This window comes from Heterocephalus glaber, unplaced genomic scaffold, assembly GCF_053883595.1.
Source record: "Heterocephalus glaber isolate CG9 unplaced genomic scaffold, H.glaber_assembly_v1.0 deba00001556, whole genome shotgun sequence".
NCBI lineage: Eukaryota > Metazoa > Chordata > Mammalia > Rodentia > Bathyergidae > Heterocephalus > Heterocephalus glaber.
In genome coordinates this window covers 4,780,942-4,807,693 of record NW_028258347.1, presented here as the reverse complement: position 1 = coordinate 4,807,693, position 26,752 = coordinate 4,780,942, and the positions used below count along the sequence as shown (strand labels likewise).

The 26,752-nt window shown below is 44.8% G+C and overlaps 1 protein-coding gene, 1 long non-coding RNA gene and 1 pseudogene across 9 annotated transcripts; 1 reads left to right on the top strand and 2 right to left on the bottom strand.

Annotated features, from left to right (window-relative positions):
• Positions 1 to 7,172: 7,172 nt before the first annotated feature.
• LOC101696382 (nucleolin pseudogene) lies at positions 7,173 to 12,024 on the bottom strand (annotated as a pseudogene).
• Positions 12,025 to 12,357: 333 nt separating this feature from the next.
• On the top strand, positions 12,358 to 25,099 carry LOC147824049 (uncharacterized). Of its 8 annotated transcripts, none has more exons than XR_015442976.1 (6): positions 12,375 to 13,066; positions 13,800 to 13,878; positions 14,999 to 15,230; positions 16,604 to 16,791; positions 17,965 to 18,096; positions 21,454 to 25,099. XR_015442976.1 is itself a non-coding variant. In XM_087190825.1 (6 exons), exons 2-4 carry the CDS (start codon positions 13,873 to 13,875, stop codon positions 16,724 to 16,726), a joined length of 285 nt encoding a protein of 94 aa, XP_087046951.1. In that variant the 5' UTR covers positions 12,380 to 13,066; positions 13,800 to 13,872; the 3' UTR covers positions 16,727 to 16,791; positions 17,965 to 18,096; positions 21,454 to 25,099. The 8 variants fall into 8 exon arrangements, 6 of the variants coding, with proteins under 6 accessions (XP_087046950.1, XP_087046947.1, XP_087046948.1 ...); XM_087190825.1 differs by having other exon boundaries at positions 12,380 to 13,066; positions 16,680 to 16,791; XR_015442977.1 differs by having other exon boundaries at positions 12,358 to 13,066; positions 13,800 to 14,457; positions 17,965 to 25,099.
• On the bottom strand, positions 16,785 to 21,577 carry LOC147824050 (uncharacterized). Its single transcript, XR_015442978.1, has 3 exons — positions 21,392 to 21,577; positions 20,326 to 20,412; positions 16,785 to 17,210 (listed from the first exon to the last, which is right to left on the bottom strand). It is a non-coding gene; the product is annotated as an uncharacterized LOC147824050 (long non-coding RNA).
• Positions 25,100 to 26,752: the final 1,653 nt, after the last annotated feature.

Here is a 26,752-nt window from a genome sequence, read left to right as displayed (position 1 = left end):
CTTTTCTTTCTTTTGGTATTGGGGATCGAACTCAGGACCTTGTGCTTGTGAGGCAGGCATGGTGCCACTGAGCTAAATTCCCAGCCCTGTAGATTTTCTCTGTAACTAATTATGATGCTGTTTTTAGGCACTGAACTTGTGTTTTGGTTTGGTTGGGGGTATTTTTGTTGTTACCGGGGATTGAACTCGGATCCTTGCGTTTGCGAGGCAGGCGGCAGAACCACTGAGCTAAATCCCTGGCCCTTGGTTTGGTTTTTTGAGCCAGGGCCTCACTCTGTCACCCGGGCTGGCCTTGAACTTGCAGCGATCCTCCTGCCTCAGTCTCCCAAGTACTGGGATTTCAGGGATGTGCCGCCATACCCAGCTTCACTGAGTTCGCGTCTCTCCAAAATTCAGGTTGCAGTCCTAACCTCCAGCATCTCAGAATGTGACCATGTTTGGAGGTGGGTCTTAAAGAAAGAATGAAACCAGGCTCCAATGCAGCTGACTGGTGTGCTCACTGGAGCAGAGCACAGACAGGCATGAAAACCTGGGGAGGACAGGACACCTGGGGCAGGCAAGGAGAGAGGTCTGGACTATGAAGCCCTTCAAGGCACCTGCATCTTGGACTTCTAGCATCCAGAATGGAAAAAATGAACCTCTGCCATTTATGCCATGTATTTTCTTGTGTAAGCCCCAATGAAGTAATATACTACTTAAGACAAAAAAAGGAAAAGAAAAATAATTCATTTCACTTAGCATTATAGTCTCAAGGTGCATCCATTTTCCTGCAAATGACTCAAATGTATCCTTCTTTATAGCTGAGTAGTACTCCACTGTGTGTAAATACCACATTCTCTTTATGCATTCATCTGGTGATAGACATAAATGCTATTTATGATGGACATTTAGCTATTATGAGCTGTGCTGCTATAAACATGGGCATGCATGGATCACAGTAAAATGATGTCTTTAACTCTTTCAGGAAAATACCTAGAAGGAAGGGGAACATCTGGGTCCAGTGGAATTTCTAGTTTTAGTTTTTTGAGGAATGAGGGGAATGTGAAAAGGAATAAAATGCACAATAATAAAAGGAAGTCAATTTACTTTTGAAATAAGCACTTCACAGATAAAGTATACATCTAAGAAAAATGATAAATGTGCACATGTGTCGCTCCGCAAGCATACATCCATATTCTGCTTCCCCTCTGTGAGTTCCCTGAGCTCCGGAGTACAGCTGAGCCCAGGTGCTGATTGCTGGATTTCACCCATCTTTGCCTCAGCCCGCACTGCAGGCGTCCTGCCCTCCTGCTCCATGACTTCCTCCTGAATAACAAGCACAACACAGAAGCACAGTGTGTCTTCTCCCGGGGGAGTCTGTCCCCCTCTGCCTGCCTATCAGATGGATCTCTTACCAAGGACACGAGTGACCTCTGCTTTACCAAATCCAGTACTTTCAGTCCTTACCTCCCTGACCTATGAGCAGCATTTTACGCAGTGGCTTCCAGGACATGCTCCATCTTGGTCCCCTCCTGCCCTGCTGGCCACTTCTCCTCAGTCTCCTCCATGACAATGGTAGAAGGCTCCACCTCGAGCCACTGGTCTTCTCTGTGTTTGCTCTTAATGATCTCACCCCATTCCATGGCGTCAGTGCCAGCTGTCTGCTGCTGATGTACATCTCAGTTGCTGGAGCTCTTTTCCAACCTCAGACTAAAGTACTGACGTCCTGTGTTGTCTGCCTAATAAGCATTTCACACCTAGCATGATTAAAATTTGATTCCCGCATTTTATTTCCCACCCCATCTAGAGCAGCTGCTGCATAGCCTCCCCTCCTCAGTCATGGCAGCTCCGCCTTTTCACCATTCCAACCAAAAAGCCTTATCACTTCTCTTACCTCCCACCTCGGTCAGCAAATCTTGCCAGCTCTCCTTTGATGAAGACCCAGGATTCAACCACATCTGTGTCTCACCTGCATTATTGCCACCGCTTTCTTACAGGCTCATGCATAACCCTTGTACTCTTATAGTTAGTATCAAACCAACCGGGCCCTTTAGAAGATGCTAGGTGCCATTGTTTCTTCACTAAAATCCTCCAACAGCATCTATCATACTCTTCAGATAAAGCTCTACAGTGTCCTGCCACTGATACCTCGATGTTCTCGTTGCCTGTTCAAGTCTCCTCCTCACCTTGACTCAGGCCCGGCATCAGCCTCCATCTGGCTCTAGACCCTTGCTCATGATATGTGCTAGAATTGAGTGTGAGTGAGTGAGTGAGTGAATGTGTGTGTGTGTGTGTGTGTGTGTATGTGTGTGTGTGTGTAGGCAGCGTTGGGCATAGAGCCCAGGGCCCAGCCCATGTGAGACAAGTGCCCTCACTGCACTACACCCCTAGCTGCGGCCCACAGTGTTTCCACTGAGTGTCACCCTTCATGCCCTCGGCTCCCGGCTGCCCACCACCCACTCGGAGACACCCTGCTTCTGGTTGCAGTGCGCTGCTGCGGAGCCAGCCTGGGGCGGGTGCACACGCTGCACTGGACCACCAGGCCACACCCAGCCCTTCAGAGCCATTTCTTCATTTCAACCTATTTGTTACCAGGTCTTAAATAATCATAGCCTCTTTTAAATTCAGTGTATTATAGCCAATTCATTTTTGTCCTTTTCTTTCCTTTACTCATAACCTATTCTTAGACTTCTCTGTTCAATCAGGGTAAGAAATTTTTCCTCATCTATAATTGAACCCTCAAAGTCAAGTTATAAATCCATCTCATCTTTTAGATCAACATTCAGTTTTCATACTACACTATCAGGAAGGTTACTGTTTAGTTTTTGTTCAGTGAACTCCAAAATAAATTTTCACTTGAGCTACTGAAATAATTCTCTGTAAAGGAAAATCTTCCAATCGCTCAGGAGGCAGAGAGGACAACCAGGGAGTCCAGGCTGAATGTCTGCATTTTGTTAGCAAAGTGCAAAGTCGGGTTTCAGCTGAAGACTGGAGGGGAGCACAAGGTGGACACAGGGCAGATGAAGATGTAGGTGGACGACCAGCAGGCAGAGAGCCCGCCAGGCCCTGATCCATTAGGCCTACACAGACTGCAAATGCCTTTCAGGGGAAAATTGTTAAAAGAGCAATGAAAAATTACAGCAGCTCTCTATGAAAGAAATGCAGAGAAACATGCTCTGCAAAGATTTTAAAACGGCTGGGCGTGCAGTGCAGTGATGGGGCACTTGCCAGATATGTGCCTGGTCCTGGGTTTGATCCAGCACTGCAAAAATAGAAAACAAGAAAGATTTAAATAAATAGTACATTTAAAGACATGGTAACTTTGATAGTACTAAAAGAGGTTTTATTAACTATATTCAGTTTTATAACAGATGTAGTATCAAAAAAGTTACTGAACATTTAGTCTTTCAGTGTTTTTCATATATTTTGGTTCTTAGGGCTTTGGAAACAATTGTAGCTTCTTGAAATTCTATGTGAACATCTTCTCTTGTGTGCCTATTCCTGAAGTGTGAAATTATGAACAGTGAGTTTTCATGGTCTAATTCATCCTTTCGTCACTCACCCAACAAGCAGATTTCCAGAACCAGCCCCTGTCAAGCACTAGGGAGAACAGTTAAGGCACAAGCATGGACAAATACCATTTTAGGGATCATGCCAGTGACCAGAACAGGGTCCTTTCTTAGCAGACCAGAAAGCACCCTGCTGTAACGTGGATCTGCAGCGTCCCCAAGGCCCGCAGGCTCGAGACCTGGGGCTCCTGCCAGTGGGGGAGCTGCTGCAAGCTGCGCCCTTGGGCAGAGCTTAGGCCACTGGGCAGGGCCCTGGAGGGGACTGTGCAGCTCAGCCCTCTTCCCAGCCCCCTTCCCACTGCCTGGCCTGTGATGTGAACCGTGCTTTCCCACCAAATCTGCTGCCTTGCCACAGGCCCAAAAGCAATCGGTCTTTCTCCCTCACCCCAGCCAGAGATTGAACCCAGAGCCTCTGTATCTCCTGATACCCTACTCCTTTTTTATTTTGAGACAAGGTCTTGCTAACTTACTAAGTTGCTCGGCCTGAGCTTGAACTTGTGACCCTCCTGCCCCAGCCTCCCAGAGTGCTGGGATCACTGACATGTGCCACCATGCCAGCAAGAACCATCTGTCTTTGTGAGTTAAGTATCTCAGTTATTTTGTTGTTCTGATGGAAAGCTGACTAACACAAGTCTCTGCTTCTACCTCACTCCCAGGGCCCCTCCATGCTAACTAGTGTCAGACCTACCTTCTACACATTTCTCATGTCTCCTCTTCTACATATCCATTCACACTACTTGAGTTTACACCCCAGTAACTTCCCACCTCAGACAAGCTGAAGGCTTCATAACTGGCTTCTGTGTTTCAGTCTTACCTCTCCAAACACTACCACACTGCAGTTAGAATTGCGTCCTAAAGCCCAAAGCTGACGTCATTCCCCAACTAAAAGCCCCACCTGATCTTTGCATTACAGCTCTGCTGAACCCTCAGGTTTTCCCAGGGCATCTGTTGTGTTGGATGCTTTCCTCTGGGGCAGTGTTCCTCTTTCCCCTCCCACACTCAGTGCCTGCTGCAAGTCTCCGTGCACACCTGGTTCAAGCCTCACTCCAGGGATGCACCCTTGCTGGCCTCTGATTACAGCTGGGTGTCTCTCTTGGGTGTGTCCTGGTCACTACAGGAATTCTAGCATTCCCAGGCATCCTGCCGACCGACCGACCTGCCAATCTCCCACACTTCAGTGCAATCTGAAAACAAGAAATGTGTCTTTTAACCCTGCATTCTCAACTGATCCTGCAGAATAGCAGATATTCCTCAAACAAGAATGGGAATGCAAAAACCATTCCTTAAATGGTCAGATATTCCTTAAAGGATTCAGATTTTGGTCACAGAGCCCTCTTTTTCCATGAACATTTTTTAGAATTAATGATCTAGGGGACATACTGGAAAATGCTAATACGGAGAATAAATATATAACATAAATGCAATCCTTTTCTCACAAAAGCCATTTCCAACATTTAAAATAAGTCATGTTGCCACCAGGGAATATCTAATTTGGCCAGGCCTTATGACATTATAGATAAAGGTAAAGTACTTAGCTTATTGCAAAACTCATAACAATGTTCTAGGGGACTCAAACATTAAAAGTTGATTCAAATGTTAATTTGAACATGAATTCTGTATTTGTTATACATTTATTTCAATAATTAATGGTATTACAAATATTAACAGGAAAATTAAAATAATTTGTGATTAAATTACTTTTGGGTTCCACTACCCAGTGGTGGCAAACCTATGGCACATGTGCCACAGTGGGCTGTTTGTATCATTGAAAGCTCTAAAACATTCATCATCACTGGTCTATCCTGTAGGAAAATGGGTATATATTCTGTCTTAATTATAAAAAAACCAGTCGTCTCCACAGATCAGATTCACCAGATTTTCACCTTATCCTTCAGAGAGAGGCCTGTATTAGTCAACTTTCCTGTCACTGAGACAGAGTATCTGACACCCACAATTAAAGGAGAGGTTTTCTTTGACTTGTGGTTTCAGGGGATCCAGTCCATGGTCACATGGCTCCAGGGCAGGAACATCATGACGGAAGGGTGTGGCAGAGAAAAGATGCCCTATTAATGGTGGCTGGGAAGCAGAACAGGGGAACAGCACTGAGAGGAAGATGGCCAAGGACCACACATAGACACCAGGGCAGCACCTCCATGACCCACCCAGACATACCCACAAGTGTGCTTTACAGCCTGACCAAATTAGATATTTTTTGGCACCAACATGACTTATTTTAAAGGTTATAAATGGCTTTTGTGAAATTCTTCCTGCGCAAAAAAGGAGGAAGGAGCCAGTTGACTCGTCGGATTCTCATGTGCTCCGTCTTGCATGTAGGCCTGCTCCAAGCGTGTGGGAAAACTTGGACATCATTACCTTGCCTTTAACCAGTACTTGTTCCGGAAGAAATGAACACACTTCTGTGGACTCCACGGAAAGCAAGGATATATTAGGTAACTCCACACACACCACATACACTAAAAGTAAATGTAACTTCTTTTTATTTTTGACTCAGGGAGTTCCAAATGTATTATCTGCCCTGGTGTTATGCGACCATAGATAACTTTATCGATTAACTACAGCCTGAATTTTTCTTTGTCTAGTGCAGTTGGTTTGTTCCTTTATGTACAAGAATTCCTAGAAGAGGGGCCAGGGATTTAGCTCAGTGGTTCCACTGCCTGCCTCGCAAGTGCAAGCTCCTGAGTTCCATCCCTGTCGTCCTGCGCCACCCCCCCCACCCCCGCCAAAAAAAGAATTCCCAGAAGAGAAGAAGCAGACAATTTCAAGAAATGTAACAAACAAATTTTTTGTTTGAAACATAATTTTCTAGTTCAAATGACTGGCTCTCTCTGGGACAGTACTTTCCTGACATGTCAGAACAGCAGTTGATGATAACGTTTACAGGCAGGTTTTACATTGTATGTTGTTAAAAGAATCAGCAGCTGTAGACTGGAGTGTGTTTTTTAACTTCATGGTAGTGATCTAGTGCATCCAAACAGAAGAGCATGTGAGGCAGTGCCGGCCTTAAAGCAAGATCAGGTAGGTAACAGGAAGTAACCACACTGCCCAGGCCCTGGGGAGAGAGCAAAACTCATCAGGCCTTCATTCGCCAGATCCGGGAAAACATAAACCACCTGGATCAGTACACAGCCATGCATTCTGAGTGATTCTGCCTCAGAGTGGTCTCAAAATGAGAAAGCCTAGATCCAAGTCCCACCAATGTTATGGTACCTTAGGTAAATTTACTAATTTCTCTGAGTTTTCTTTAATCTATAAAACCCTCACCCCATCATAATCTTAACTCATGATTAATTGTAAAAGTATAAAAGTGACATGCAAAATGCTTCCTATACTACAAATCACTGTTAATATCTCACGATCAAGTGTAAAAACTTAGAAATAATTGTTTGTTTTTATTAGTATTAAAAATATTTTATACTGTTTCACACTATTTTTTGTTCTTTTCTTATCCAAGTTCAAAGTGGCTGCAAATCTATTTCCTTGAAGTATATATTGATATTTTCTGAATTATGTAGTCGATGTTATAAATCCGTAACTTCTAACATTGTTATTCTCCCCCCTTGTGGTTTTAAGCACAACCAACACCTGCCCACCCACCCCCTGCATCTGGCCAGTCTCTTCAGGCCTTGAAAATAATTGTTAGTGGCTTGTGGTGACTTCAGCTAATTCTTTTTTTTTTGGTACCGGGGATATCAAACTCGGGTCCTTGCGCTTGCGCAGCAGGCAGCAAAACCACTGAGCCAATTCCCCGGCCCTCTTCAGCTAACTCTTTAAGAAACCTAAGAGGAAATAATTGGAGTCTACAAATTGGAAAACTTTCAGCTTAGGAAACTATTTTTCTCACTTTTATTGTAGTTTTTTAACTTTCATCCATTTTTAGCCCTCTAGATAAATCAGATACATCACACAAATGAATTTTTCTAAGACAGAGATTAAAAGTAAATAAAATTCAAAATCATCATTAGGATAGTTGAGGTATTTTTGTCTCTCTTAATATTTAATGAACTTCTTTCTACTTCATTATTTTCCTAAATATTGTAACATTTCTTTTGGCTTATTTGGATCCTACAGGAATATCCTGAGACATAGTCAGCAGTCTTTGAAACATTATTTCCTGTGTGGCCGTCTTAAAGGAAGGAAAGAGATAATGGGAGTTACAGCCTTTCGAGGTTCTTTAAATCTCATCTTTGACCCTCCCTGCCCTTCATGCCTAATTTCATTCATAATGCAAAATTCGTAGCTTTGTGTCACGCTAACCTCAGGTCAGTGTTTATGCAGCGCCGCATCGTGTAAAGTACTGCCACGAGGGCACCTACTGGCGTCGTGAAACGGGGACCCTTTCTGCTGAACTAAGAACTCTGCGCGTGAGCTTTTTACCATTTACAAAACATCATCTCTGGAAGATTCTTCACCACTCTTTAAAAAGAGAGCTGCTTTCCAACAGCGTATTATTTATACATATACCGTACAAAATGGCGTACAAAATGCCATCTCCCGCTTTCAAGGCTGAGGACTCTGCAGCCGGAACCAGCAGGGCGCAGGGGTCTCGCTGCCCTGAAACGCCCTCCGCGAGTCCCGGGCCCGGCCGAGCACAGAGCACAGGCGCCCGCCGGCCGGGAGCCGCTCAGAAGGCTCTGGCCTCGCCAGCCGGGGAGCAAAGCCCTGGTCCCGTCCTTCCGACAGACAGGGCAGAAGCAGGGACCCACCAGCGGTTGAACTTCCTCCTCCGGTTGAACTTCCTCCTCCGCCTCGGGGCTGGGGCCTCCTCGGAAGCGGAAGCGCCTCGCCCTCCTAAGGCTCCTTCCCACGGGCTTGCCGGGCCAAGGCGGCTTTGCCCCCGGAGGCCAGTGCCTGTCCCTGCTCCAACGCAGCCATCAGAGGACTCTCCCGGCCTCTCCGGCGCTCGCTCAGACAGACCCTGGGCGAACAGGCTTTGGATGGCTGGCCTGGAGCCCCTGGGTCCTTCGGCTGCAGTCTGATGGTCCTGCCCTCAATTTCCCTTCTATTCCAGGAGCTTAAAGCTTCTGCAGCATCTTCGGATGAAGAGTCTTATGACCGCGTGCCCCTCAGATTAGCCGTGCCGGTTCTGGGCACTCGGGTGGAAGTTGCCTTCTCCAGTGTTTCCTGGGGAGTTTCTTCTGTTGCGCTGAAGGAGAGGCTGCGTACGTACAGCGCCCCGATTCACCACTCCGGGTGCTGCTCTTCCCGCCTCTGCAGTCTTGGTTTTTACGTTTCTCCCCCCGTGGAGTAGAGGGAAATAGATCGCCCGTCAATGTCTGTTCCCTGCTTTTCTTCAAAGGTTTTCTCCGCATCGGCTTCCGTCTTAAATTCAATGTAAGCGATGGCTTTACTCTTCCTGTCCTTGCTGCCTAGTCTGACCTCTATGCCATCTTCAAACACTTCTTTCCACTCGTCCTGAGTGACTTTGCAAGAGAGATTTTTGGCCAAAAGTGTTCTTGCTTCTCGATCTTTCTTGCTGTCTTTCCTTTGGGTTTCTCTAGTTTAATTTCACTGCCAAAGACTTTTAAACCACTGAGTTCCAAGGCCTTTTCCAGGTCTTCAGCAGATTCAGAGTCCACTTAGCCAAACTTCCGATTAGTACCTGATAGGTCTCCCACCACCTCAGCAGCTATTAAGTATAGTAGCTGCCCTCTTCCTACGGTGCCTTGCCCCCGCCCGTGTGACGTCATGCCAAGATGGCTGCTCCCACCAAAGAACAAACCCTTCTTCCCAGCATGCCCCTGGTCCCGCCCAGAGAGTAACCTAATACTCGCTCACCTCCTACCACCTAGTGACATCACCGGCTCCTCCATTCCCCAGTCACTCCCTCACTCAGCCCCACCTCAGCCCCTACAAACCCCACCCCAGTCTCTATAAAATTCTCTCCCTGCCCAGCCATATTGCTTTTGTCTCTCCTTTGTTCAGAGACAGCCCAGCAGATCTGTTCCCCTAATAAAGGCTTGTTGCGGCCTGGCCTGGTCTTGGTTTTCGGCCCTTTTACCTGACAGTACCGATTCTGACATCCACAGTAATGAGATCATTCTTAGCAAAAACTTCACGAATACCAGTTTTTAATTCAGGAGCAGATTTGCTGGAATTCAGATCTCCACCAAAGAGGCTGAAGGCTGTAGTAGGCTCTGTGCCTTCCACTTTCTGTTTCTTCCCTTCAGGAGCTGCCTTCTGTCTGCTCACTTCCTTCTTTCGTTTACCAGGTGCTTCTTTGGCAGGCTTTTCCTCCTTTTCATTGTCCTCCTCCTCTTTGTCCTCCTCCTCCTCCTCAGCCACGTTCTTGGCTTTTGCAGGAGCTTTTCTTCCTTTGGCTGGTGTGGTTTCCATTGCTGCTGCTTCACAGCCGGCTTTCTCCTCGTCATCATCCTCTTCCTCATCTTCCTCCTCGTCATGGTCCTCATCCTCTGAGGCAGGGGCAGCAGCTACTTTGGGCTCAAATTCCTCATCTTCGTCTTCCTCCTCCTCCTCCTCCTCGTCACTGCCTTCCTTCGTGGCATTTTTGCCTGTCTTTGCCCCTTGGCTTGGGCAGCAGCGCCCTTCTTACCTGGGGCTGCCACCATAGCTTTGCCCAGTGCAGCTCCCTTCCTGCCAGGTGCTGCGCCTGCCTTCGCGGGCGTCACTGTCCTCTTGGCTGGCGTGGCTACTCCCCCTTTTTGCCTGGGGTGACAGCTGCTTTCTTGGCAGGTGTGGCAATCACAGCCTTTTTGGTTGGGGACACCACTACTTTCTTTGCTGGAGCCATGGCAGCCTTCTTGCTTTTCTTCTGAGGGATGACAACCTCCTGTGCAATGCTGTCGTCTTCGTCTGGCCATTTCTTCATCAGCACCATCTTCTCCTACCTTCTTTGAGGGAGGAGCCATTTTCTTGGGTCACCTTGGTTTTCACCAGGCTTTGCGAGCTTCACTATTGATAACAGCGGTTTATGGCAACGGAGTGTGCGGCAGGGAGCGGTTAAGATGAGCTTGGGAAACCTAAGACAGCGGCCGCGGGAGCTGAAGAGGCCAGAGCAAGTGTGCCTGGCAGCCAGCCACAGCTACACTCAAAATGCCGTATTTTTATTGCACAGCCATGTGGATTTTAAGATTTAATGAATGAAATGTAATTAAATGAAAACACATGGCTTCTATTAAAGTTTTGGGTAACTCATCTAATCAATGAGATATTCCTAGAATTTTTTTTGTTATACTTTATTGAAATGGTTACTCCTTAGCTATAAGATACACACCAAAATTTTGTTCACATTAACGCCTCTGCCTCAAGTAATTCTTCCACTTTCAGTAAATGTGGTCACTCTCACTCTGCAGGCTTTTAGGGTTCAGTTCCTATTTAATACACATCATAATCATAAGTTGATTTCAATATCCTCCCATTTCCTTCTCCATACTTTCACTGTCCAAATAGAAAATCCAAGATAAAAGAAAGGATGCTCTACTCTTAACTTACTCTAAATGAAGCCATTGATTATAAACGTTTTGTTTTTTTGGTACCGAGGATCAAACTCAGGACCTTGCGCTTGGGAGGCAGGCGGCAGAACCACTGAGCTAAATCCCTGGCCCATTGATTATAAACTTTAACAATTTAGTAGGAGCACCATGAGATGATACCATGAGAGACTCTGCAGGTTTTACACAGGGTCAGGCATTAATGTGGTAAATAAACAACAGAACTGGTACTTAGATCCAAGTCTGTGAATTCTCAGACCTATGCTTAAACTCCCTTCTCGGCTCCTGAGAAGAGTCCTTATTCCTTTCTTAACAGGTATGTAAGGCAAGCTAAGAAGAAAATAAACAAGAACAAATCACAACCACTGTTAACATCATGGTGCATGCCCTTCTTGACCTGTGCTGCTCATTGTGACAGCCCATAGCTCTATATGGCATTTCAATTAAAGTCAAATTAAAAATTCAATTCCTTAGGTGGACTAACCACACTTCAAGTATTTTACAACCACAGGCCCATATTGGATAGCACAGACATAGAACATTTCCTTCATCAGAAAATTCTGCCAAACAATGCTATAAATGTAGACTTTTTCATGTACAAAATGCTCACATACACGAACCCAATATTATATATACATGCATAAATTTATATTTTAAAAATATAAATGGGTAATACAAATATTTCTAATCTGACCTTTTCATCAAATATATGAGAACATTTCCCAAGTCAGAATATGTAATCTGCATAATCTTTCAAAGCATAAAATTTTCATTTTACTTCCATATAATGAAGCTCTTCTTTGTGTACTTTAGATTATTTATATTATTTTAATGTGATCAATAATGCTACAGTGAAAATCCCTATATGTGCAAATTTATAATTTTACTGAATTGTTTTCTTATGATGAAACTCTAGAAGTGGATATTTCACACGAACAGGTGTTCAGTTTCAAGGTGTATGACATAAAGACCAAGTCAACTTCCAGGCAAAATGTAGCAATATACATGTCCACAAGCAGTGTGGTCACTTGCCTGTTAACCTCACCACCTACTTACATAGATGTTTATTGCTTTTTGGATTCATGAAAACATCATTTACTGCATTCTTGGTCCATCAGTCTCTTCAGAAGTTTAATATTTAAGAAATAGTACATGATTTCAATAAGTTATATAGAGAAAAAAGTTTGAATTAAATCTGGAAAAAATTAAAATATAACTTAAAATTTATATATACATATGTAATGTAATTGTATATAGTATATAAAGTCATGTAGTTTGTATATAAAGCTATATGAATTATATATTTATATAGAATTATACAAAAGAGAAGTGTAGAAGTATATTAAATCATACAAATGTATTTGTAAGTTTCTGCATGTGTCAAAATTTGTATTTAGGAATAACCTACACTTCGTATTTTAATAGGGACATTATTTTTTGCAAAGCACCCTAATTATGACAAGCTTGACACTCTACAGTCCATTCTTAAGCCACAATAATACATTCCAGGGTGTGGTAGGCTGGGAAATTGCCATTCTGGGAAGCATGAAGCCACCTGGCCTTGTAGCTGGTGAGTGTGTCAGAACGCACTCCGAGAGTAACAGCTAATCAGTGGCAGGTAGTATGATGGCTGCTTACTTAACTGTCAGCCAGTAAACTTTATAACTAAAATTCACATCTGTTTATTCCATGATATTTTCAAACACTGTTTTTTAAGAAAATTTCCACTAATCATTGAACTTGTTTTCTGTAAAGATGCTAAACCGTATACCATAAGCTAGAAAGCAAGGCAGAAGCAGCCTGGTCCCGCTGCAGCGGCGCCTGACTGGCCGGTCCGGGTTCCGGACCAGGTAGCTGGGGTCGCCGCCTGGTTTCAGTTGCTGCTCTCTGAGACCCCGTGTCATGCACCCGTTCTGTCACGTGGCCCTGGGCAGCGACACTTCCTTGTCCGGCTCCTCACAGGATCTCGGCACCTCGGGAGGCCCTGAGGGCGCAAAGCTGAGGCTAAGGACGACGGGAAGACAGAGGCTGTGGACGCTGCAGGCAGAGGTCTGGGTCTGGAGTGACGCTGCGGGCGGGAAGGGGGGCGAGTTGATGCTGCTCCGTTGCACTGGCCGCCTCGTGCGAGTCAAACTGAAAAGCATTGTGGTTTTCTTCAGATTTAGGTTGGGGCGCTCTAGGGAGAAGATGACATGGGGGCACTTTGATGCAGAAAGGGGCTGAGGCAGGAACGGGAAGACACCCCGAGGCTAGAGATCGGACAGCATGCTCCGTAAACATGCGGCGGCAGCGTCAGCCTGGAGAAAAGGAGCCGCACCTCCGCCACCTGCTTTCCCCTGTAACACCAAGAGGGCGGACGAGAAGAAGCTCTTTTCCTAACAAAAGGCAGAATATTCTAGTTATTCTGACACAGTTATTTAGGTCACTGACATAGCAACTTTTAGAACCAAAATGAAACTCAACACTTTGCCACAACCGAATTACTGTTTGAGGCTTTAAATTGAAGCTTGATCACTTCCATTGGGAATTCGAAGCTTCATCTCCACAACCTGCCGATATACACAAATAGCAATTTGTATAAAGGATTCCAGATACTGTAGCTGATTCATTTTTAAAAGCCTCTGTATGATAAATGATTCATAGCAATTGTGTAAGGATAAAAAGTATCCATTTCCCTTCAGGGTACAGATTTGGAAGTTGTTGTCCTCTGACCTTTGGTCAGTGTGACCGCTCCTGCTCTGCTCTAACAGCACGGTGTTAATCTGTTATTTCCCCACTCCAGTGAGCAGAGCCAGGCTGGAGCGGGCAGTCCTCTGCACGTGCACTCACAAGGCTGATTTCCAGATGTCCCACAAATGAAGGTGACGTACTTTTAAGTAAACCAAACTCTTTGAGAGGAGAGGCAGGGCCGCATGCAATTGAGAATCATTGGATATGAACTCCTGGGCTGTAATAATGACACTGTCAGAACACGATGAGGACATGAGTTCTAGGGCCGGAACATAAACATGTATGCTGCCTCTCCCAGTAATAAATCCTCAGAGGAATTTTACTTCATAAAAGTTTAGCACTGGAGAAAAGCATATAAATCCTCTAATTGAGCTTTTCAAAAAAACTAAGCCTGCCTGATGAAGTTCCTTTGAGAAAATAATCCTCACCTGTAATTTAACATTCTATAATTCCATAGTTTATGTAAATATGGTGGCTACAGAAGCCATCATCACAGAAACGTTTCCTTTTTAAAAAGAAATTAAAAGGAGTGGAGCAAAATTTATCCATCCTTATATTGGCAGAATATTTCTTTATGGTACTGAGAAGTTGTAGTGAATGTGAAGAACAGAGATGCAGACACCTGAGGAGAGGCAGCTCTGAAAAGGGGAACCTTGAAGGCAGAACCAGTGAAGGCTAACACAGTGCTGCACTGAAGGAGAAATTGCCAGGTAGTAAAAACGAAACAACAAAAACAACAAAATAAACTAGTGCTGAGCTTTCCTATTGGACTTTGTTCTAAGTGCTGTATATGAGGCATTGCTATTTTAATACTCAAGATCCCATGAAGTAGGAAATATTACTTAGGGTTATGGACAGCTAGGGCAGCAGACTTAGTCTCTCAGCAGTAGACAGAGAAGCTGAAAGCCTGTCCCGGACAGCAGATTCCTTCTTGGACGCCAAAGGCCTCCATGCCCCCAGCCCACACACACACGTTTTGGGTACTGGCGATTGAAGCCAGAACCTAATGCGTACTAGGCAAGGGCTCCACCACTGAGGTACATCCAAAGCCCTTTTTTAAATTTTGGGCTTTGAGATAAAGTCTTGCTAACTCTCATTCCTCCTGCGTCATGTCCCAAGTAGCCCGGATGGCCAACGTGCGTCTCCTCAGCTGGAGAGGGCGGGCCTCACCTCTGCCCCATTCTGCCCTGCTTCACCCTTTCCACCTGCCCTTGTTCATCCGTTTGTCTGTAACAGTGGTGGTTCTTTTAGGTCTGTTTTCCTCGTATGGACTACCGAAAAAGAGAATTTCTTTCAGCAATGATGCTGGTCTTCCTCAGAAGTGCTCAGGGATCCACAGTGCTGTTTCACATCGATGTCCCAGGCACAGGCACAGGCACATCCAGCCCATCCCTGCACTCCCGCCATGGCAATCCTGACCCTCCCAGCAACGATGGTGTTCACGTGTTTGAAATAAAGAAGGTGATTACAGAGCTCACTGGAGGTAGGTGAACAACCTGGGAGGTGGGCAGTGAGCGGGGAAGAGACTCAAAAGGGCAGGGACAGGGAAGCAGAGAGCAGTCGTGTGAGGCAGGGCAGGGGTCACAGCGTGTGTCAGTCGCCAGAATGAGGGTCAGCCCCCATGCACGCAGGCCTAACGAGACCTGCGAATGACAAGACTGACGTGAAGAAATGTAGCACGGTCATTAAATGAGGCAAGGCCTCGGGCAGTCTGAGAGGGTCCCTGCCCTGTGACCAAGAGTGACGGAAGGGCAGACCCAGGGACAGCAGCAGGCTAGGGACCTGGGCAAAGGCCTGCAGAAAGCAGGAGTTGAAGACCAGGTGACTGCTGCCCTGAGGGAGAGGAAGGGAAGAGTCTCAGGAGGCCTGAAGACCACAGCAGCGTTACTGGAAGAGAGGTGGGAGCAGTGAAGAGGTTCAGTTAGAGAGAGCACACTCGTTCACAGTTTTGATGGCAACTTCGGAGCGTGGGCTCTCAAAGCACTTCCCAGAGGTGGGAAGGTGGCTGGTGGGTGGGCAGAGCTCCTGAGAGCCAGAGAGGCTGGGCAGACAGGCTGGGGACCTAGGAGCAGCCCCCAAAGCTGCCCACACTCACGAGGTGGGAAGAGGAGAAGACAGTGCGGTCCAATCAAGCCCAGGGCCCGGCCAACCAGGGCTTAGCCTTCATGAAGTGGAGAGGGCAGATGCCCACGGCTCTGGAGTCTTCTTCCTGTTTGGCTAATCTACTGGCATTAAATGTGACTTTGCCATTATGAGATTTTAATTGGAGTGTGTGTTTTTGTCTTGTAAGAAACTGAATAAATCCAGACTGGACTGGATTACGGGTATTAGTGATCATCTTTTGGCAAATACAACTTGCATACCAAGGCACATTTAAAGAGCTCGTTCATACACTGTCTCTTTTCATTGTTCAAATCTTGAGAATGATGATGCCCACATTAAACATATCTATGATATCAGGCTAAAATTTGTAAGAGTTGATATTATATAAGAATATTTATATATTAGGAAAGGATATGAACTATCCACAATATAACCACAGTCTCTGTAGAAAGATACTATGTCTAGTTGGCCAATTACCCGTCTACCCAAACTTTAACTGACAATTTTTCCCTGAAGCTAAATTTTATTACTCTTCCAAAAAGTTTATTGTTTTAAAGTTAAATTTAATATGGGATAAACTGTATCAAAGACAACACAAGGACACAAATAACAAAAGCAGTTTCATTTGTTGCATAAATATCAGCATAGAAAAAAGCAATATATTATCCTGTCTCATTTTTTGAATTTCTGTCTCAAATTAAGTTGGATAAGAAGTTCCACATTTTCTTCATGCAAACTTCTTTGTTTTCTCAGGCAGAAGTTTTCACTTAATACCAAATAACTCTGTGGCAAATGCCCCAATTTTGTCTGAACATGTGTAATTTTCCAGAAGACATGTCCCGCGCTACCACTGCCTTTCAAGAGGGACGGATTTGACGAGTGTCAGAGTTCTTTGGGGAACACCTGTCGTGCAGGATGCTACAGAAGTGGCCACATCCATGGTAACATTAATACTTCGTTTAAGGCCAGGACTGGTTTGTGCATGAGCTGCACGTTTCTCTGGGCTTGAAAGAGCTAGGCAGAGTTTCAGACTGCGTGATGAAGTACAAACTTGCACTCAGATTCTTTGCTATTTTACACATCTATACGTGGCTGTCAAGGGAGTGCCTGGTTCCTGGTGATACTTGTTAGCTCTCGGGTCTCTTCAGTCACCCAGCGGTAGCACGGCAATGGATGTGTGTGTCCAAATCCAACACCTCCCTGGGACACAAAATTAGTCTGTGAGGCCTTCGGACTTAGAGCCTCGTCTTTCTCAGTGCTGAATTAAACATACTGTTTTTGCTATTTCTGATTGTATTCGAATTTTATACTGGAAGACTCTTTCTCTTCTTCTTATACAGTTGCCAGGACTGGATTCCAACTTTAAAACAACCAAAGATATTTATCTTTTTAATCATAAACTTGAACAAAATGTCAACTTTTCTTTTTTTTTTTTTTTAACTATACACTGAGTTTGGCTCTGATTTCTGGCTTCTGTGGCCACAATTTAAAGATTAATATACACACACAATGCAGAATTTGTCCTTCTTTGACCTCCTCTCTTTTCCACCGTGGTCATGAGTGTAGAATGTCGTTTCCCATTTTTAAACATATTTGACTATATGCTGTACTGCCTCTCTGGTTTATTATCCCTGTGAACATCTTTACATTTGTATTTACTTTTTCTTCCACATGGGTTGCTATGGTATTTTCATGATACTTGTATGATTACTGATTGAATGCCAAAGATTAGTTGAACATCCACTATCTGCCAAATGCTCTGTGGAATTGTTAATGAGTTAAACCTGTGATCCTGTGATAGAAACAGGTCACTTATATTCTAGAATGGCAAGTGCATTTCAATAAGGTAGAAGCACATGGCAGAAGCACAGGTTCTAGGTGAACATCTTTAAATCTTTCTCCATTCTATAAGCTCAAATTCCCTCAGTATAATTCCACTTTATTCTTTAGGGACTTTCAGTAGCTCTATTAGACTACTTGCTCAACATCTACCATTTATTTTCTGTGATAGCTTTTTTTTTTTTTAGCATAATTGCACATTCATCCTACTCAAAATATGTCAGTCTTTCTAAAGTCCCCTTCTTCTCCAGAGCACTTGTCTTTGCTTTGTGCAGATGATGACTATACCAGCTGCCGGGTGACCTGATGTGCTGCCATTCTTCCAAAGTCGTTATCCTGGACTAACTCTTACAGAGGACTCTGAGCAGCCTTTGCTAAAGCACCATGAGATTCCAGCATTGCAGAGAGTGAGTAAAGAGCACACTTTTTAAGGACTCACAAGCACTCTGGCATCCCCGTCATTTACTGTGTAACGCCAGCCTTCGTCCAGGAGGCAGAGCTGCCATGCCACTGTCTAACCTCTTGCCTTGTCTATCTCAGTGAACAAAAGGGAAGTGAGTATTTCAGGTCGTGTAACAGCCCATCAGGGTGGTAAAAGATATAGTCCTCACGTTATTTTTGCCAACCATCTCATTCATACTAATTTTTTTTTTTGGGGGGTACCAGGGATCAAACTCGGGTCCTTGTGCTTGCACAGCAGGCAGCGAAACCACTGAGCTAAATCCCCAGCTCATTCATACTAATTTTAAAAGCTGCCATTTATTGAGTCATTTTTGTGAAGCATATTTACAAACATTTATCATAGTAATTGTGCCTTTAGGTAGTAATAGCTGTATATTTTAGCAAAAGAAAGTGAGGCACATCGTGACTGTAACTTGTCACCCCCTTACAAATGTGGAGAGCACTGAGGATAGGGCTTGGGCTTGGGTCATTCCATGGGGCTTCCCTACGTTAAGCTGTCTCAGTTTAACCAGGCCTTGGTGACACGGAAAAGTTTTAGATAACTTAAGAGATTGAGTATTAAGGTAGTTGTAGAAGCAAAATAAGTAATGTGTTCTTTTAAGATTTGCTTTTCCTGTGACTCCTTGTTTAAGGTGAGGATTATCTGACTCTAACTCCTAACTTCATTAACCTAACAAAGTTACCAGACCAGGGTGAATTTACAATATATATGGCTTATCTTGTGTCCCTGACTTGTAAATAGGAACTGGAATTGTATTTACATATCAAAGACCACTAGGGATGAGATAATGGCTATAAAGGATATAAAAAGGGAAATGCTGAACAAAGGGGGCAGATACTGACCAGACTGGTTTCTGGCGTTCCCGCCCGCTTGAGAGAAGAAATTTTATTATTTTATCCAAATTCTGTGTCTCTGTGTATTTCTTTCTGAGATTTCTGCAACACTGAGACCACTGATGCTAAGGTTTACAACCTGGTTAGGTGCCTCCTAATTAGTAAAACACTACTTGGAGGCCAGTACAACAAAACACAACATACATAATTAATATGACTGTGTTGTGCTAAATCCCTTAACTTCTGTCAGAGATTTTGGTGACTATGATAGCCTGCCAAGATGCTTCCAGCTGCTTCCTCGTCCCCAGTTCCTTGGGACCATTTATCTAATTTTGATAATGCTGCTAGTTATGTCAACATATAAACATGACACCAGCCACCACCACCCTTCCAGATGAGGCTGGCAGAATTTGGTGTGAATCACACCCAAGCCCAAGTCGAAGTGTTCACTGTGACTATGGCTCAGGTTTCCTTCCCCTAAGGACCCATCCCACAACCAAAGCATTTATCCTGATCTTGTTCCCTGTTTCTCTCTGGTCTGCTACTGAAAAAAAGATAATATAATCATTGTAAAGATTTGTTTCCTTTTAAGTGGATGTAAAAAAAGGGAACTGTGTATCTTACTCAGACTGTATTTTGTTATCCAGAATTTCTCATTTAGGATTTTTAAAATACTTCTCTCTAATATGCTCTCTCTCACATTTCCCTCAAATTAGTGTTGCTGAAACTGCTTACACCATACAATGCGTATGAAATTTCTAGAGTCTCCTATTACCTAAAGGTTCCTAGTCTGACACACAGACTCCATTACAAGTTGATCAAAACTTAATATGCTTGCATTTGGGCAGGCTCAGTCCCTGTTCCTCCCCTGCCATTCCCTTTCTCAAAGCCTTTTCTGGTTTCGTTGTCCTTACCATAAGTGCCCCCTTTTGTAGACCCTGCATATTTAATTCCATCCATCATTCAAAGTCTCTACTTAGAAGACTGTTCCTTCCATGAGCAGGGCACACGCTAATCTCCCTACACAGAACTTATTGCCTATAAGCACTTTAAATGTTCACCCTCTTAATATGCAAGTCAACCTGAATGATTTTCCAGTGGCTTTCCGCTGCATTGAGATCAATTCCAATGTGTGCCATTGGCTTCCAAGCCAAGCATAATCAGGCATCTGCCTACCTCTTCATCAAGCCCTAATTAACTGCTTTTTCTTCAATAAGAAGTAAAATAGAGATTCATTTACATTTCTTCAAGAGAAAGAAGTCAGCCAAAAGGTTTTCAATAAAATTCCTTTTACTATTTTTAACTAAGTTAATATTGAGCAATAATGAAATTTTACCCACTCAGTTCTTCAAACTCCAGCTGGTAAGTTTGTTCTTTATTTCAGAAGCTTGGCCCATCGCAGTCGCTGTTCTTGCCTGGCTCCTTGCCTAATGGAAGAGAGGAAGATATGACTCATCTATGATGAAGGGCTAGAAGCCCAATTATTAACTCTTCCAAAGGACGGTGGAGTAGAGCCTTTCCCATCCTTTTACTGCCTGCATAAGTGATAATGTTAACTTGAAATTATAATACTTCTTATTTGGGATACTGAGGAATGGGCTTTCACCATTTTCTAATTAATAAAAGCACAAATCAGCAAGGAGATACATGTTTTTGGACAGAAAATGGGATATATGAATGTTATAGAACCACACATACTTTGCTTTCTTCTTTATTGTGACTTTTATGAACTACTCTTGAAATGGAGAAGTTGGATCATGAGCCACTTGTATTACTGTACCCCAAGAAACAAGGTCAGTTTTTCAATTCCATCACTTCCCAGGTTAAGGAAGAGATATAATTAGGCAAAAACTCAAAATCCTCTGCAAGTTAGCAGAGTGGACCAGGTCTCTGGCTTGTGTCCTGTACCTGGGCCCTGACTGCATTCCCCCACGTGCCCACCACATCCCACTTCCTGGTCACTTTTCCTCTCCCTCCTGGGTCTCTTCCTTCACCCGTGTTACCTTCTCAGACCCTGACAACTGCCCAGTCTAAAAGATGTTTCTTCTTCGGTCTGCGTCTTAACCTGAAATTTTCTTTTTGCCAAATTTTTCATAACTTTTAGTTATTCTATTTTTTCATTGTACGTATTTTTAGAAATCTCTTTCCCACCGGGCTGGCAGGCTCCATGAGGGCTTACCACGCTGTCTGAGCTACCGGATGTCCCCGGCCTCCCGCAGTGGCTGGCACAAAGGCTCCTGTTGCCAGACGATGTTAAATGAATACTCTCCATTTTCAAATTTTAGGATAATGGTCATTTTTAGTGCTTACGTCTTGATTTCTAAATTACATTGTGCAACCTTTAGGGGAAGAGTACCTTAAGTCACTTAATCAGAGTTCATAAAAATTCGTTTGTGTATTACTTACTTGGTTTTGTTGTTCAGAATTTATCTTTCTCATCCTCTCTTAAGTCTTGTCTTTCGTTCCAGTATCCGGTTTTTGGCCCGTGAGGCTGACATGGCCAGGAAGGCTTGCGGAGGAAGGGCGGGCCCGGACTCGGATCCAGCAGCGGGAGGCTGAGCCGGGTTGGCTCCGCAGAAGCGGCCCGGCCACGCCTGGCCCTGCCGGTGACCTTAGGGCGCCCTCTGCGGAGCGACGACGCCCGGAGGCCGGAATCGCGGAGGCCGGAAGCCCCCAGGCCGGAAGCCCGGAACCGCGCCTGCCGCTGCCCTGCGGGACCTCTCTCGTCGCCCCATCCGCCGCGGCCTGGGTCCGCCTGGACGGAGGGTGGGGCTGCAGCACTTCCCGGCGGCCTTTCCCGCCGGTGCTGCCCGGGGCCGGTCCCGAGGCCCTGAGCGGAGGGACACGGCCGTCTCCGGCTTCGCCTTCGTGGCCGAGGCCCAGCTTCAGTGCAGCCCCCTGGCGGGACCAGAGGCCCGGAGTCGGGAGCGCCGCAACCCGGCCCTGCGAGCAGACCTCTTCCCCAGCTGCCCTTGCCCTTTCCATCCTAATAGAGTCCGACCTTGCTCACGTACTTGGAAGTGCGGTAACCAGTAGCTCTTCTCCGCGGAAACCGACTGCGATTCTCAGGGTCGCTCCACGCTCGAAAGACTGACCGAGATGTGACGGGCATTTGCTGGCCGCTGCACTAGGGTTAGCATTCCAGTCCCTTTCCATTTTTGAGAAATTTTGTCTCAACTTTAAAAAGACAATGGAGGCAGGAAGCCGTCCGTTTCCTGCCCCTGGACCTGGATCTCGGAGCTGTGGCGCCATCCGGTACCCGTGACAGCCCTTGAGAGCCAACGTTTAAAGATGGCGTAGGGGAAAGAAAGAAAGACCCAGATAGCGATCATTTCTCTGAGTGGCTGAATTGCAGTCTTGGAATCTCTTGTCTCTGGACTTCTTGAAAACTGAAATAACCAGGCTAGGCTTGCTGACCAATGAGAGGCTTATGGCAGAGGAAGGGTTGCGGACAACTTGCCAAGCCTGATTGGATGTGGACTGTCGATGAAGGCTTAGCAACCCTTTACCTAGTCTCTCAGTCTTACCATTTACATGTCCAGGTATGACATAACCACTGCCTGAATTTAAATGCTCATCCTAGGACCCCTCCCTTGCCCTTTCCTACAGTTGTGACTGGACAGAGTGGCCTCCCGGACTGCAGTGGGCTGGATCAAATCTGGTCTGTGCCTTTCAGCTCTCACTGGGCTCGACTTTCTCAGGCCCGGCACCCTCCTCACCCTGGCTTCCTCTGTGTTCCTGCTGCTAGTGTAGTAGAGGTCTCGGTTTTGCATACCCTGACCCTGGCCCTGAGGAGGCAAGTGCACATTGGGAGCAAGATCGGAAAAGACTCGGGGGTAGTGAGCGGCAAAGTATTCTGAAGGACTAGGCTCCCTGGGATCCAGAGGCTGAGACTGCAGGGGACAGGACCCTAAACCGACTAGCTTTTTGAGAAGTTATTTTCAAGGAGAGAAGCTTGAATCCTTGTTGGAGAAAGACTGTCCGGAGTACAGGAGTCTTTTAGTGGAGGACAGTGAGCAAGAAGAGCACAACAGACACAGAAAAAAGGATCCTAAGATCCAGGGCTCAGGACAATGACTCATAGCCAAGAAAAGCCCTGCCCTCTGAAAGAGAAAAGCAAGGAAGGTAGAGCTGTTTCACCGGGAACCTCTGGGCCTGCTCACTCAGAAAGGCTGCCATCCAGTGGGAAGGCATTTGCTTACCTTCTGAAAAATCAGTGAAGAATTATATATGCTTTTAGAAAGGCTTGACCTTTGTTCTTATTCTGAATATGTTTCCCCATATCTGATAAAAGTTTTCTTTCTAGGAGTCAAGGCAGTGTCAGAGGATGCAGAGCTTACACAATAGCTAAGTATGAGGTAGGAGAAGGAAGAATTATTGACTAGAACATTGTATTAGCAACAACTCCGTGCCTGAGATCAGTCTGAGTGCTGGGAATTCTTGCAGAACCAAGGCGGAGAAGCACCTGACTTCACAGACCTTTACTTTAGTGGAAGAAACATGATAAACAAATAAGCAAACGATCTTATTTCAGAGTGTGAATCACACTCAAATGCAAAACACCTAAGCAGGGTGATGTTTTAAAGAGCAACTAGGGATAGGAGGGCAGAGCAGAGGGAGAAACTGTTTTAGGTAGTGGTCAGGAAGACCTCAATACGGTAAGAGCCCCAATTCTAAGAAGACTTGGGAGAGAGATTGTGCATTAGAAGTTTTTATTACATGGTGCAGAAGAATGTCACTGAAAAATTTCAGACAAGTAATTGTGATCTTATTTAGATTTCTAAAAAGTAATATGGGTACTAAAGTAGAAGACAATTTGTTAAGCCAGCAAGAGAGTGAAAACTCAAGAGTGGTGGTTGCCTGTATAGTTAGAGATTGAAATTTGGGAAGGAGAAACACAGATCTTGAATTTATATGTAGTATTTTACTTTTTTAAAAGCAAATTTATCATTTAAGCAAGCCAAGTATTATTCATCATCGGTCATTAGGTTTGAGATCCTTATTGTAAAGGCATGTTGTGTTTGCGGCAATCCCTAATGCTAAAGGAGGTGTTGAGCAGGGTGGGTCTGGGATCCTGAGGGTCAGGAGTTTTCCATGGGGGGCTGGCAGGCGATACCCAGGCCTCTCCAAGGAGCCCACCACTCCCCAGCCCAGTTATTCATCGCCAAGCTGGAACTCAAACTGTGTTGCCAGAGAATTTAATAATCTGATTTTTTAAAATGTGAAATGTCCTGGTTTTTATAAGTTGGCAACTAACTCAAATTAACTAGACAAAGCAAAATGAAACACTGTAAGGGTCCAAATCGAAAAGGAAAGAAAAAGAAGAAAAAGGCCAGTGCATGAGCACGGGTTTGTCCCACCTTTCTGCTACCTCTGCTGTGGGGTCCTCAATCAGGATCTCTGACGAATCTAGATAAAGGTTATAATATCTTTATTGTTATTCAAGAGGGGAAGGTGAAAATGTCCTAGGGCTCTGCAGAAAGAGTGTACTAAGTGATCCCCTAAAGTCTCTGGGCTGTGGTCAGGATGACGGTCAGCTTCTTGTAGCCTTTACAATCTGCAGGTTCTTACTGTGCACACTCAAGAAGAGAAATCAGAACCTGACTCCCCCTCCCCCCCAGCCCAGCGCTGTGTCAGCAGATGCCAGACGCAGCAGGCCCCGGCTGCTGTACACAGAGGCTCTGAACAGCTGTAAGTAGCTTATGCCAAGAGCTCCACCAGTGTGGCAAACGGCATTCTCTGAGCCCCAGGAGGCCAATTACAGGTAGGAGACCACAGAGGACCTCCAGCAGCCCCCACAGCTCTCAGGCCTGCTGGGCAGGCTGGATTTGCTGTTCTCTCTTCATCAGAAATGAAGTCTTGGATTCAAGGTTGCTTATCCATGGGTTTTAGTTAAAATTTTAGCAGAGGAATTTTGGAACTGAGTACTGTATTTCCTGAAAAGAAAATGTCGCTCAGATGTTAAGTTCATACATGATCTTATCATTGTTGCCTTCTGTGAGAGACTTATCCACCTCCTTTTTCTGTGTTACCTGGTCTAGCAAAGATTTGCAGCCACATATTCTTTGAACAGAAACAGCAATTAATAAAGTGACATATATGTGCTGAAAAATCCTTATGTCGTATTACACATTATTTGTGAAATCTTTCATGGGAAGAAATCATTCTTAACTCACAGGGTTTCAGGCCAGAAAAATCATCCCTTCTTAAAGGAACTTTTATTTCATATCTGTGTTGACTATCTTAAATCTTCCTCAGTTCTTATCAGAGCATTCTTGTGTCTTTGGGCCAGATTCATACAGTAATATATTGTTAGCTACATAAGGTTGGAACAATCAATGGGGATAAATGAACAAATGGTCATATGGTGTTCTTGTGATAAGTGTGTAACTGCTAGCTGTGATGATTGGTGTAAGGGACACTCACACAACTTGGGAAGTATGTTACACTAAAGGCAGCAGGAAGACAAGGAGAAAGAAGGTATTGATGTTGAAATTCTGCCTATAGAAAACAAAATAAACACAAAACCAAAGGATGACCCTAACATTATTTTTACTCTTTGAGTAAACATTTTCATTATATAAAGCAGTAAATTCCTCAAATAATTAAAGAATGAAGTTCTCAAATCAGATAATTGAATTATTTTCAAATCGGTATGGCTTCTTGTTGAGTTGTTTTATGTAATGTTTACCAACACTTGTATCCATTTGAATTTATAGCAAATTACTTCTCTGGGAGATCAGCTGTAGGCAGAACTCCAAAATAAGAGAACTGGAAGATAACTTGAATAACTAGAAAACTATCTTTTCTCAGTTATCTATGTAATTCACACTTGACAGGGTTACAAAGCTGTGTTCATCTTGAGAGACTGGATGACCGTAGAGAGTAGTTAGGGATGGATGAAAACCTAGCCTGCATTCTTCAGGGCAGAGAACAACCCACCCCTGAGGCAAGGGTTGTCAATGTGCACACAACTTCCTTCTACAGTTGACAGATGCTTTATTGTTTAGAAGCCATAAACTGTGAGTCCTGGTCGCCTTCTGCTACATACTGAAATAACAAGAACTAACGGGGAGTGATACTTCAGCCTCAGGTTGTTAATTGAGCTCGATCCCAGAGTCTGGGAGGAAGTGCTGGGTCGCCTGGTGTGAGCCTTGCTGAAGTCACTCCAGTCCGGCCAGCTAGGGGCACAATGGTTTCCTGTGGGTGGTGGCCTCTCCAGCCTTGAGCCCAGGGGAACACTTGCTGGGCTCAGTAGTCCTAGGAATCTGGCTCTTTATCAGTCCCCAGGTGAGCCTGCAGTCAAGTCCCAGTCTGGGAAAACAAGAGGAAGGAGAAATTCCTTGGGAAAAAAATCTCTTCTGCTGGCCTTTCCTGAAATGCTGCAGCTGCCCTGTGATCATGGGTAGGCGCTGGGGGACAGAAAGTGAAAGAATCCAGAAACTTTAATGAACACCCTGATATTGCTGAGCTTCAGAGGGACTCCTAGATTTATTAAGTGAGAAAACAAACTTCTGTATTTATTCTAACTTGGCCTTACAGCTAAAAATATTTTAACTGATAGATCCAGCCAGAAAAATCATGTTAAAAGGAAGACGGAACAATAGCAGTGTTGATTGTTACACCCAGTTTCTCTTCCACAGCACAGTTCTGGGAGGTCCCGACTGGTGTTGTCTCCACCCTGAGCTCGGTGCCGAAGTGCAGAGGGCTCACAGCGCAGCGGGTGGGTGATAGGATCAGGTGCTGCACCGCTCCACAGTTACTATT

Bases quoted from the DNA above. Each gene is read 5' to 3' on its own strand.
- LOC147824049 (XM_087190821.1), top strand. From the start codon at position 12,920: ATGCACCCGTTCTGTCACGTGGCCCTGGGCAGCGACACTTCCTTGTCC. The intron at 13,067-14,998 runs GTCTGGGTCTGG...TGGTTCTTTTAG, and splicing joins TGTGGACGCTGCAGGCAGAG to GTCTGTTTTCCTCGTATGGA. The intron at 15,231-16,603 runs GTAGGTGAACAA...TTGTTTTCTCAG, and splicing joins GATTACAGAGCTCACTGGAG to GCAGAAGTTTTCACTTAATA.